At 43.1% G+C, this 13643-nt stretch overlaps 1 protein-coding gene across 2 annotated transcripts in view; it reads right to left on the reverse strand.

The window, feature by feature from the left end:
• The window catches only part of Kiaa1549l (KIAA1549-like ortholog), a 122026-nt gene that overhangs the window by 53689 nt on the left and 54694 nt on the right, over positions 1-13643 (reverse strand). For both annotated transcript variants that reach the window (XM_013514326.1, XM_013514325.1), the window contains exons 13-15: positions 12834-13015; positions 9182-9399; positions 2091-2220 (exon numbers count right to left, since the gene is read on the reverse strand). In XM_013514326.1, the coding sequence (XP_013369780.1) occupies positions 2091-2220; positions 9182-9399; positions 12834-13015 (530 nt within the window). The remainder of the gene's footprint in view (positions 1-2090; positions 2221-9181; positions 9400-12833; positions 13016-13643) is intronic.

Raw genomic sequence — 13643 nt, forward strand, 5'->3', positions numbered from 1 at the left:
TAATTATTTTTTATTTTCAAGAGAATAAAAAACCCCAATAAAAATGATACAGAATTTCAAAACAAGATGATAAGAAATTAACAATGGTTATCATACTGCATTTTATTATCTTCGAAATAGTTGCTCAGATTACCAGATATAGGCATGCCAAATTGATCATGCAATATAAGCACTAACTGTCCCTTTCAATGAACTAATAGAATTCTTAGTGCAATTCTCTTAGCTATCTTGTATATATATGTATTTTTTTTCCTTCCTTCTTTTCTCCTTTCCCCCATGTGCCCCATCTCCCTGTAAATATAAAAGTGTCCATGCCTAGACTTCCACAAGAAACCTGTTGTTTTAGTCACTTTCTTGTCACTGGACACAATACCCAACACCCATAAATTGAAGGAGGAAAAGTTGATTTGGCTCCTGGCTCTTAGAGGATTCACAGTCATCTGGCTCCAGAGCAGGAAGGCGTGGTGGAAGGGTCTGGCAGAGGGAAGCTGCTCATGTCATGGTGGCCAGGAATCCAGGAAAGAGAAAGCAAAGAGAAGACAGAGGAGGGAGATGCAAGCCCCGCCCTCAGTGAGGCCCCTCCAATCAGGATCCACTTTCTAACACACATTTGGCTCTGAGCTCTTCCGTGAGTGAATCCACTGATGGGTGCAGCACCCCTACAATCCAATCCTCTTCTAAAAGCCCCACCTCGGAATACATAAACCTTTTAGAGGACACTGTAGATCTAAATCATAACATCTATTGACTCTATTCTTGAAATAAACTAAAAATCCTGTCATATTTCACCTACTTGAGTGGGGAAAAAAAAATATCCCTAACTAAGCAGGCATCTAGGAAGAATGTTTGCTCTTGGTAGGAGGGTTAACCAGAAACTTAAAATTTATGCTGATTTTTAATCATATATTGATGATAAAAACAGTGAATAACTTTGGTAGAAGAAATATTTCTTGTGAAGACAAAAATTATCTGCTAGGATAGTTTAACCTATTGGAAGAAAAAATACGCTGTAAGTATTTAGAATTTTATACAATTAACTTACCAAACTTTTATGAAAAAGAAAGAAAAACAAAAGATAATGAATGTACTACCAACACAAACACCAAGTTTAAATGTTAGGAAGTCAGCAGAGATTGAAATTAGGTAAAATATCCTTGTTTTTCAACTGAACCATTAAAGGGTCTCAGTTTAAGCTTTTGTGGGAAAAAGTGGCCAATCCTCAAGGGGAAAATATTCTTTTCATAAAGTAAGCATGATATATTTAAGAAATCCACTGTCATTTTCCAACTACAACTTCTCAAATTATAACAAAAGTTTCTTCAGACATACCAGAATTATAATTCTTGCTACAGAAAAATTTTAATTTGTCATTAGAAAAACATCTTAGGGGAAGGAAAAGAAATATTTTTCACAAAACCTAAGAGTATATCAAGACCGTTTGAAATTGTGGTGCAGGGAGCAACGTTAGTGACCATCTCAGCCCAGAGTAATTCACACGAGCTCATGGATGCAACTCCAAGCTCAGGATGTATCCAGCCTGATAGGAGGCATGCGGGTGCGATTCCTCCTCTGGGGAAGCCTGGAGGGGTCAGGAGGATTTTTGCAGCTTGGACACATCACTAAACACAGGCAATGTGCTTTGTCATACAAATCATCAACTCGCTCTGTTGGACATCTCATTGTTTCCATGACATATTGAGGAGTTATGAAATCAGGAACAAGTCCAAATTTTTATCACTGCTGTATATTAAAAGAAGCCTGTGCTCCCATGAATTCTAACCCATTTCCATGGTTCTTATTGAGTTTCTCAAGATAGAAGGAAAGAAAATTAGGACATTTAGAACCTCTACTGCTTTTAGGTCAGTAATATTTGCAAAACACTGCAATTCAGAAATCATGATCCTGTCAGCACAATGTGTTACTCTGACACATATTATTTTGCAAAAGAAGTAGTAAAAAATAGAAAGCATTTTAGTACATGTTCAATTTCCACAAACATGTAGTAAACGTACACAATATGGGATGCTTGGTCCTTCTTGCTTTCAGGGGAAAGCAGAGCTTGTGCTCACCCCAGCCCTCCAGAGACTTACGTCGTATCCGCTGTTCCGGATTCCACGCCGGGGTCGCTCCCGAGTGACCAGAAGGTCCATTTCGGTTTCTCCCGGACTGGGGCTGTTCAGAGACTGCCGGCTTCGATAGACAGAGTTCTTCATCTGTTGCCTGAAGAAAATTCAACAACTGTTATGATACAGCAAATGCCCTGACAGATGGAATTCTCCACTGATCCAAAACTACAGTCAACCAATGAAGGGTTTTGCATTTGCCACACAAATCCTCAGAATCAATGGAATTTGTTCCCTGGCCTTAAGGGGCAGTTGTTGCCTTGTTTTTTTGTTTTTTGTTTTCCTCCAGATGCTGCAACCATGTGGCTGAATTATTAGTGCTCTTTCACATGAAAACTAGGTAACTACCACCCATTCCAGCACTGCAAGCTCATCTAAAATTCTGCTGATGGCGAGGCCAGGGTTCTCTCTTGACCCTCGCGGACAGCGAAGGCTGGCGGAACACACTTGCCTTTCCTGACTCTGTTGACTCAGCAGCCTCTTGTTCCTTTTAATCCTTCTGATTTCAAGTGCAGGACTGTACAATGTATTAATAAACACCGCAGCTAGCGGGCTGCCTAATATTGTGATTGTTGATAGATTTCCTTTCTACAGTTCCCACAGTGGATTCCTTTCTGAACTAAGAACCCATAAACCTAGAAGATGTTTGGAGCCTGCCCTGGTTTGGATTTGAAAAGTCCCCAAAAGCTCATGTGTGGAAAGCTTTGTCCCTAATACAGCAGTGATCAGAGGTAGGGCCTTTGAAGGTGACTAGGGGCTCTAACCTCATAATTCATCATTTCTTTGGTTATTGGGAAGTGGCAGAAACTTAGGAGGTAGGGTCGAGTAGAAAGAAGTAAGTCCATGGGGCATGCCCTTGAAGGCTAGCTCTCATCCTTGCTTTGTTTTTGCTTTCTGTGTCTTTGTGTCTGTCTCTCTCTGTCTCTCTGTCTCTGTATCTCTCTGTCTCTGTCTCTCTGTCTCTCTGTCTCTCTGTCTCTCTCTCTCTCTCCCCCCTCTTCTTGGCCACCATGAAGTGAGCAGATCTGCTCTACCTTGTGCTCCCCATCATGATATTCAGCCTTGTTGCAGGCCTACAGTGATGAGGCCAAGCGATTATAGCTGGAAACCTGTGGAATTCTGAGCAAAAATAAACCTTTCCTTCTTAAGTTGATTTATCTCAGGCACTTTGTCACACTGGAGGAAAGCTAAATAACACACAGCCCATCCATCCATCCATCCATCCATCCATCCATCCATCTATCCATCCATCCATTCTTCTTTCACTAAGATCGTACTATATACTAGGCACTGTAGAAGAAAATAAGTATCCATGGTCCCAAGTCTCCCAGAGTTTACATCCTATTGAGAGAGATATAATATGATAATTTCACAACACGCTATTAAGAAAGATAAGGAGCTGTGACAGAGGATGACTAGGATGGAGGTCAACTTCAGATACAATGGTCAGGGAAGCTTCTCTGTGGAGAAGCGAAGTCTTAAATGGAGCCAGCCCCATGCCAGGTGTGGGCAGAGTATTTTAGGTCTGGGAAGTATACCGTCAGAGGCTCTAGTCACTACTTTTAGAAAATCCATACATTGGTCACCACTGTCTTATTCCCACTTGTCATTAAAGAAATCTATCTGAAGAGAGGAAAGAAGTCAGCAACATAAAGGGGACAATGGCTATGCTTTTCTTTCACAAGGGGCAACTTTTATACATAGGAGGGACAGGTGACTTTCATGAGCATGACAAAAAGATACAAGTTTCCTCTCATCTTTCTGCAAATAATTTGCATTTCCAGACCACCTATCTTCAGAGAACTCCCTTACATACAAGATTGCATGTCTCGGTTCTAAGACCCTAGCTATTCATGTGCAAAGGTGAAGAGAGTACACCATTTATCCCCATGGACTATGTGGGAAATCAGAAACCTAGCAGGCAAACACACTTTTTCAGAGACACACAATAAATTTGTCATAGCATTATGGACACACACAGTTTATGACAGATATTAGAATTCCAAGGCAAAGCAATACTCTTGTAATTAGCTTTGGGAATGAAACAGATATTGTTAAATTCACTCCATTACCTTGAGGAGTTTATACCTATTTTGAGAGTATCTGTTGTCAGTGTCTTCCTGGTATCCATAACCTTCTGTAGATAAGAGGAGCAGGATATTGTTTGAAGTTACATTTCCTCTCTGGGTAGGCAACTGACTTAGGTTAGACCAATCACAGCTCATATGCTGATGGCCACGTGATTGGTCAGTGTTGAGCATGAGTTGGCCCAATGAGATTGAGTCTCAGGGTTTTTTCTAGGGCAACTAGGAAAGAGACGCTTTCTTGGCATTGAGATTTCTAAGAAGATAAGGACACAAGCCTGGAGTTGCCGGCAGCCTGTTTGCCACCATGAAGTTAGAACCTCCCAATGGGACTGGCAAAGAGTGAAGAGAGAACAAGATGCAGGAGACAATGTATGACCTTCCCCTCATCCAGCTGCACTAAAGGGTTGACCTTTCAATAATGCTCAATAATTATTTAACTAGTTTGTGCTGGATTTCCATCATTTGCCACCAAATGACTTTTGACTAATAGGCACTAACAATGTGATATTATAAATTGTTCTCTCCAATTATCTGCAATTAAAGGCTTCCTTCAGGGAAGGCACCCAACCTCAGTGAGCTTTGAGTAACTCAGACTTCAGCAGACCCCAAAGAATTCTCATCCTTGACCTAATTACAAATACTTTTTTGAAAAAGCAGATTTCATAACTGTCTTGAGATTGCTAATTAGCCCATTTAGAAAAGATTTACTAAAAGGGTGGTAGAAGAGTAACCAGGAGGATTGACAATTGACATTTCAGTGGGTGATTCTGTAAGTACTAGAAATACAATAATGAAATGCATAAGAACCTTTGAAGAACGATGCATGTGGGTTAGAGCTTTGACACTGAGCATCCTCCCGTCTAATCTTCCCTCAGAGACAATGTTCCATTATGATGCATGGCTTAAGAGTTGTTGTTTAACATGGATCTCAACTGACCAGACCACCAATGTGGGCCTGGTGTGCGAACATCTGCTTAAAAATAAATTAGTCTCTCAGGCAGTGAAATTACCTATTTTAATCAAACGGATTTCCATTAGGTACACTCATTTCTTGTTGGTATTTTGCTGTGTTTTTATAAAAGTAATAAATTTTGGAACATGTAAACTTGATCAATTTTTTAGCTCTGAAAGTACTGCTTGGCGGATAACAAAGTATTTTACTTGGATTTTTAAGAGCTTTTTAATCCCAGGTTGTTAAAAGAAAGCACTTTGAAAATTGTGCTCTGGGAAACCCCATAGAGACAGCCTGGAGCCACTGAGAAGGAAGAACCCCCAGTTTCTATCACAGTAACTCTGTCTTTATGGGTTACTACCTTAGGTTCATTCCCCTAGACACACTGGTGCAAGTGGAGAATTTGGAAAGTGGTTCCAGAAAGCACCAGCTGTGAAGCTGAGAAATAAGAGGGAAATAGCAAGGAAATCAGTAGGGGTAAGATATGAGCACATGAGCGTTTTGGATATCTGGGGCTCAAACGTACTGAAGAAGTGTGGGAGAGAGTTGTTTTAAAATGTGAGTTTAACTATCATTCAGGCCTGGCAAAGCAGACAGGTTAGGAGCTGACCATCATTGGGGACATGTTTTTTATACTCAGGAACTTAAGAGGGAGGGACAGGTTGAACCCAGCAGGGAGCAGCTAGGTCTGCCAGGAGGTGGCCGAATGAAGAGGAAGCATGGCTTACCGTGGTTTCTATGGAAGTAAGGAGTGGTGCAGGGTAAGCAGATGTAGGATGGGGTAGACTGTCCTCAGCTGCCTGCTACCTGGCCCCAGGTGATGCTGGCAGGTGGATGACAGCCCAGCGAGAGAGCCCCATGAGATCCTCAGAAGAAGGTGGCTGAGGTGTGCATTCTGGACTGGTTGGTTGGTTTGCATGTGAAAAGTGCATTTTTGGGTAAGTCCTTTTCATCACTATCATAGGATTTGGGTCACATATATGTGCTGCTAAAGCGAGCCTGGAATTGGGTTCGCATTGGGATGGGCAGTTTCTCTGGAGTCAGCAACACCTCAGATGTCAAAGCATCAAATTCAGAAACTAGAAAGTGTAGATGTTCCAGCCATGTACCTGATACCCCAGAGTTCCCCCACCAGGGGTATTTATCCATCAACTGCCATCTGTCAGTGGCTAAGGTGCTGCACATATTAATAACCTGACACTTCTGGTCAGTGCCTGCTGAAAAACAGCCCTCAAGTGGGAGCCATTGAGGCCTGTAGTCAGCAGGATGCTGCTGGCCTGAACAGGTGCAATGACAACTGAATCAGTACCTGTCTCAGGTACACTGTGCCCTTTGCAACTCAGTTAACTGTTTATAACATAAAATGGGGCATTTTTCTAATTTTAGGAAAATAGCTATGCAAACAACTTTAAAAGATTTGATGGTGAGCCAAAGTCTTGAATCTAAACTTTTTATCATTTCATTTAATTTTGGTCAGAAGGTAAAATTCTGGTTACTGATGCTCCTTCTGGACTGGAGAACGATTCCTTCACTGTGCCCTGCTGTGGCAGCATCTCTGGAGGGTTGTCCTGTGAACAGCAATTAACAGGTAGCTCTCACCTGTGACAAGGGATAAACAGCAGGCAGCTTATGGTGTCAACAGCAGTCTGCGGCAGGAATGACACCTCCGAGCTCACACCTCCTACGCGGTGCTGAGCTCAGGGAGAGCCTGCTTCTCTCTTCTTTTCTAATTGTCTCTCTCCACCCCACCTCTCACTGATCCTCTCTCTCTATTCCCATTTCCCAGCTCACTCAATTTGTGGCTATCCATCCTTTCTCCTTAACTAGTCAAATTAAAATATATATATTTTGGTGCTGTGGAGTACAATTATTTTGGGTGCTGCATTGAATCACTTTTTTCAATGGAAATTTACTGAGAATCAACCACACGCATATCAGCAGCAACAGCAGCAGCAGCAGCAGTAGCAGCAGCAGACCACCAAAAGGCCTTCAGCACATGGTCTGGCACTCCTGGAAAACAACTGTGCTCATTTTGGGTTCACTTTCTTTTTGAAAATGCCATCACCAAAAATTGTGTTTGTCCAGTAATACACAAGCTATTTATATAATATACAAGCTTATTTATACATCATGGTTGATTCATTTTCCTCGGATATCAGCAGGAAACCCAGGGAAATAGCAACCACAATGTCCTCTAAAGACCATTGAAGCACAGTCCCAAAGCGGAATGTTTGCCACCAGTCCCCCTTATCAAATCCGTCTCTTTTCTTCTCTTTTCCCTACTCCTGTTAACATGGTGACACATGCATTGTGAAGCCCGTCACGGTGTGATTTTATGTCAACAGCTTCTCATACCAACCCAGACTAATCGGAAGCATGGTAAATTAAGCTCTGGTTTAGAATTTCCTCTTTTCTTTATTGAAAATAAATGACATGGATTCAATTCATAAAAGTTAGTCTCATCTCCCCACTTGATTTTGAGGCTTTGATTCAAGCCTGTCACAGGATCATTTTTGCTTTTCATAAACACCCATTCAGGTCAGGAACTGCCCCATCACTCACTCCCAGTGCGTGAGACCACTCTGCTCAGCTGGAAGCAACGCTTAGAAGGCAGTGCTCTGGTTGGCATGTTCCTCTCCTCCAAAACTCATGTGGAAATTTAGCTGTTGTCTTGGTCGTGTGTGGACTGGGGCATTTAGAAGGTGAAAGGGCCACAAGATTCTGCTCTCATGGGTCACGTTAATGCCACTGTGACAGGGTTAAATTTGGCCTCCTCCTGCCCTCTCTGTCTTTCTGCCTTCCACTATGTGACGATGAAGGAAGAAAGCCCTTGCCAGATGCTGGTACCTTGATCTTGGCCTTCCCAGCCTCCAGGACTGTGAGAAAATTAATTTCTGTTCATTATAAACTACCCAGTTTCAAGTATTCTGTGATAGCAGCATAGAACAGGCTGAGAAAGACACTAATTTAGATCATCTGGTTGGAGCCTTGTCTGAGAGACCAGGCCCCCTTTTGGACAGCTACAGCAAGCCACACCTCACACATCCATCAGGCCTGTGATTGGCACGTTTGGGTGAGTATCTCTCATTCTCATCAGTTCAGCAGGACCAGAATTCAGACTGTGTTGTCCTTCATAAATGTTGAAGGAATGAATGAGAAAAAGCACCCACTGACATGTCACTGTGGAGCGTCTTGATTGGTGCCTGACACATAGCAGGTCACTATCCATGCTGAACAGCTGAGCAAATGTATGAATGAATCAGATGAACCAGCACACAGCGCTGAGCAGCAGTGTGGTAAATACCTCGGGAGGCTGAATGAATAGGTGAGGTGTGAAAGTTGCTTTTCTTATGCAAAAGCCACCAACATAATTGAAAAATACAATGTCCCTTGATCTGAAAGTTACATAACTAGGTAGGTGATAATTATATCTTCACCCAGCTCTGAAAGAGCAACTGGCTTGAAAATACTGTTAAGCTAAAGGACAATTATGGTTATTTGCCATAGTATTTTTCAAATAGCTTCAATTTTAGTCTCCTCCACATTCATTATGGAGCACTTGCCTGCATGGGCCAGTGGGGCCCAGATCTGTGGCCCACACAGATCCCAATCTTAAGGCTCTCGATGAAGGAACCTCTGTATAGCAAAGGTGGCCACATCTGCCCTCATCCCACCCGTGCCACAATGACCTAAAGAGAATCCCTTGAGTCTATGATGCTAAGTGAAATAAGTCAGACACAGAAAGTTAAACATGGCCTTCTTCCTTTTGCATGAGAAACCTAAAGTCGAAAAAGAGCGAAGTAAAATAGAGATGATAGCAAACAGGAAGGTACTTTGTAGAGATGGGAAGAGGGTTTGGAGATGGGGGGAGATGGGAGGAAGGGAAAGCAAAAAGGATCGAGAAGGATACGTATATGTACCAATACCCCATGATGGATATATTCATTATGTATCACCAACATACTAATGAAATCATAAATTTATTTCAGAAAAGAAAAAGAATGCCATAGAGTCTGCACCTGTTTTTGGACTCGGCATATGGAGCACACACTTCCGGGTCTGGGTCCAAAACATGCTCCATTTCCTTTGGGGCTTTTTCATACATCTTTTTTCTTTCTGTCAGGCCCTTGCTTGTCTCCACCGGGGGGAAGTCGTAGTAGCCCTTCCTCTTGGCTTTGAGGCGCAGCTTGTTCCGATAGTGCTCGATGTCTGACTTCTGCTTTAGGGCTTTGTTCACCTGAGGAGAGAGACCATCTCAGGCCAGGATCTGACTCAGCGTCGCGAGAGGTGGCAGACTTTCACCAGAAGGTCACAACTCCTGGAAAAGCTGCCCTAAGCTTCAGCTCTGGGTCTCTGAACCAGCCAGACCTACCCATGTGGCCACCAGCAATGTGAAGCTGGGCTCTCACTAAGTTACCTGAGTCCTTCGGTCAAGACCTCCTCTTCCTGAGTCTGCCCGACACTGCTCTGGTCTATGTTTGACTCTGGGCTTTTTCCTTCCTGGCACTGGCCTTAATGCTGCCTATACCTATGCCTTGGTGTAGGGGGCTCTGACCTGGCAGCCCAGCTACTTGTTGGTGCCCTGAGTCCAGTGCCAGCCCTTGGGACCCTAGAGTTTCCTCTGGGCATTTAGCAGAGGTGCAGCTGGATGAGACAGCCCTGAAGTGGGTGAGTTGGAATGAATGGGTGGGAAGGCAGAACAAACATTCTGTTCCCGAGGCCTTTCCACATGAACAGCCTGCGTGTGAAGACACGTTTCTGTAAATCCATGTCTCTTTAGACAGAGGTATTATTTTAAAGCTCTGTATGACTGTGAATGCCAACCAGGTCCTGCTCTATGAGGAAAAGGTCCATGGAAAAGGTCTTGTCTTTCAGACAAGAACAAGGTTCATGTCCCTGTGACCTGTGAAAGATGTAAGCAGATGGCCACGCTTCATAATTAACCAGTGATGAGGATGTCACTACCCCCATCTCTGAACTTTCTATGCTGTGATTATGTTTTCTTTAAAATCATCTTTAAAAGAATTTCCTATAATTCATAAAAGGAAACTTTATGGTTCAGGGGTTGTGCTTTCTTCATTCAGGCCAGCCACCCATAGGAAAAGAAGAAAGAAAACTATAGAGCGATTTGTGTTGAGCTCCACTAGGCCACAAATTACAGAGAGCAGTTCAGGGCTCTCGTCCAATCCAAATGGCAACAAAGTCCATTCCTCTCACTGCCCAAATGTAGCAAGGATACATTTCTGGACCAGGGAAATGCTCATCTGTTCGCCTTCTGTGACAGGGTGATGAGCCTGGGAAGAACAGAGGGTGGGAAGTGAAACCTGCCCCAGATTTGGAATCTGCCTTGGCGACATTTTTGTCATTAAGCTGTGACAGCCAGCCAGCCATGGCAGCCATTACTGGGTCCATCACCAGGCAGAGGGTCCTCATGGAGACCAGCCTCGTTGATTTAACATGACAGGCTTGCTTGTCTGGTAGCAGAACTGCACCCAAGGAGAAGATTCAGGGGCTGTGACTGGTTTTAGGAAGAGAATGATAAAGCTGGGGAATAAACTGCACACAAGGGCTGATGAAAAAATACAGTGCATTTTAACAAAAATTTACTATAGTAAGAGACACACTGTCATTAATCCCCCTAAGAGTACTCCTTTCATTTCAACACATGTATCCCATCATTCCTGGCACTTTCAGAAGGAATTCTGGAAGTCTTCTTTTGTGAGCATCTTTATGAGATGCAATCAAAAAATTTGTTGAACGCTGCTGCCGGGTGCCATCCAAAGGACAGGCAGGCTCATAAAAACATTATGCTGTGTCCCCATCCACCTTACTCACCAAACGTAGCACCGTGTGACTTCTAGCTCTTCCCCCAAGTAAAAATGCCCGTGAAATGTAAACACTTTGAATTGATCCAGGACATCAAGACAGCCACGAAAGAGCAACTAAAGACACCCGCGAAAGGGGACCTCCAGAACCGCTTCAGGAAATGGTAAGAACGGTGATACGAGCGTGTCTGAAGTGAGGGTAGTGAACTGAGCGGAATCCGTGGCAATGTGTTTTTTAGTGTAATATAATAAATTTTTAGAATTTAAGTATTCATTGTGTATTTTGAATGAATCAATCCTTCTTGTTGACTAATTGATAGTAATAAGAAAGTGCTTATTGTGTGTTAGACATAGTTCCACATCCTTACATATACCAACTGATCTGGGCCTCAGAGCAGTTCCATTTTATGGCAGAGATGCTGAAGCACAGAGGAGTTAACCTGGCCAAGATCATGCGGACAGTAAGTGCAGGAGCGGGGATTCAAACCCTCGCAGCCTGGCTTGAGGACACTTTCTAAGCACAGTGCTGTTAAAGAAAGGGAAGGAGCACTGGACAGGGAGTCAGGGTACCTGAACATTATGGCTCCACCATCATCTTCAGTGTGACTTTGGGCAAGCCATGTGACCCCCTCAGGCTTTTGTCTAAAACATGAGGAAGTGGAAACAGAAGTGCTCCATAAATCTAAAAGGAGTTGTGGTGAATCTCAGCCTATCTATAGGTGAGCTCAGTCTTTCTGCCCTGGGAAAAAGAGGCACTTCCTCAACCAGGCTCATTAGCATTTTTATAAATGTCCCGGATGGTGGACCATTACCATGTGCAGTTACGACACCCAATGGCACAGGGTGTGTTCCTTGAGGTATGATGGGAAAAAAGAGTTTAAAACTTTGGAAATTTCCCACCTGTTGCGGGTAGCAATGGTGGGGTATATATGAATGTAATGAATAACCAACCTGATGTCTTATCACTAGAGAGAAGCATGTGTGAGTTTGAGTCAGTGTGTGTGCATGTGTGTGTGGGTATATGTGCATGCACTTGTACACACACGTAACAGAAGTTTTCACAAGCAGGTTCTACAAGCATATTCTTAAAGATTCATAAACATTTTTAGCTCCCTGGCTATTCTGCTTACAGAAAATGGAAGAACAAAAGATAATTTCTACCTGACTTCTTGTCTTCCAGACTCTCTCATCTATCATCTATCAACTACCTATTATCTATTAATCACCTATTATCTGGCAAGCATCTATCTATTATCTGTCATCATATATTATCTATTAGCTCTGGTTTTCTTTGATAAAATCATCACTCTCCAACATATGTTATAGGGGTTTTTTTTGTTTTTTTTTTTGACTCGGGAAATTTGATTAGCATTGTGGTCTCCATTGATATCCTTCTGAAAGCGTCAGCCCAAAGGAATAAATGTCATTTCAAAACTGATAGTGGGCCATATCCCTGTCCATGTGACAATATGTTCTCCACCTCCCTCTCAATTCACATCCCTCCCATAACCTCAGTAGCATCTCTAGCGGAATTTTAGAGTGTGCTGGAGAAAAGTGGGAGGCTGTGGGAGGTATGCACGCATATTGGGAGGTATAGAACTTCTGATTTTTTTTTTTTTTTTTCATAATCACAGTGCTTTAAAGGTTCTCTCTGGGTTTTCAACAAGGGTAGAAAATGCTCTGAAAACATCACTCAACAGACTTGGGTAACTGATATCCTGAGTCATTCCCGTGAGGTCTCTCGTGTGCAGAGGTGAAAATGAGCTCTAGAGCTACAGGCACCCAGCATGAATGTGAATCCCCCAGGGCCTGGCTGGACTCGCACCAGGTCACGCTGGTTGCTCACCTCACCATTGAGCACCGCCGAGGAGTCCTGGCTCCTGTCTGAGGTGGGCTGCACCACGGGCAGGGCTGTGGGCTTGATCGCGATGAGCTGCACAGACCCCGAAGACGTGTCGAAGGGATCTGCTGTTACTTTGCCAGAGCTGTCAAACAGAACGGCGCCCTCCTCTTCGTCACTGCCGGGCACTAGAGCGCAACACAAACCCCTCAGTTTTATGATGTAGGGGAGAAGAGACGTAAGGCTCGCTGCCCCTGAAGGGCATCCCTTTACTCAAAATAACCTCCTCCGAGACAATAGTGCCTGGTTCTGCGCCAAGCACTCCCTGCTGCTCAGACTTTTAAATTTAAGATCTATACGACTTACCTTGCCATTGTGTTATTGGTGGATGGGAAAGAGCTTTAAAGATTTGAATTTTAGCAGCAAAACCCGTCTCTAATCTGTGACAAACAACATTTTTTTAAGTAAAGTTGTCCTCTATGTTTTTACAGATGAAAACAGCAAATTCGGCCAAACCCTGTAACCATTCTTAAAATCTCATCACCCCCAGAGCAATGGCATTCAGTGTAGTCCTTGCACCTAAAGCCACTGAGTTTTGCATGAAGTTAAATGTGGTTGCTTTTCTTTGTTTTTTTTTTTTTTTTTCCTTTTTGAAGGCTGCTTCTCCAGTGATTTGGGCTTTGGTTTCTTTCATTTGTCTAAAACAAAAGAAAGCTATGAAATAACTTACCCGAGAAACTACTGTGCAGCTACGGACGAGTCCCCTAATTAAAGAGACTGATTTCCACCCACGCTTTATTAAATTAATTCTTCTAT

This window comes from Chinchilla lanigera, unplaced genomic scaffold, assembly GCF_000276665.1.
Source record: "Chinchilla lanigera isolate Chin_1 unplaced genomic scaffold, ChiLan1.0 scaffold00021, whole genome shotgun sequence".
Taxonomy (NCBI): domain Eukaryota; kingdom Metazoa; phylum Chordata; class Mammalia; order Rodentia; family Chinchillidae; genus Chinchilla; species Chinchilla lanigera.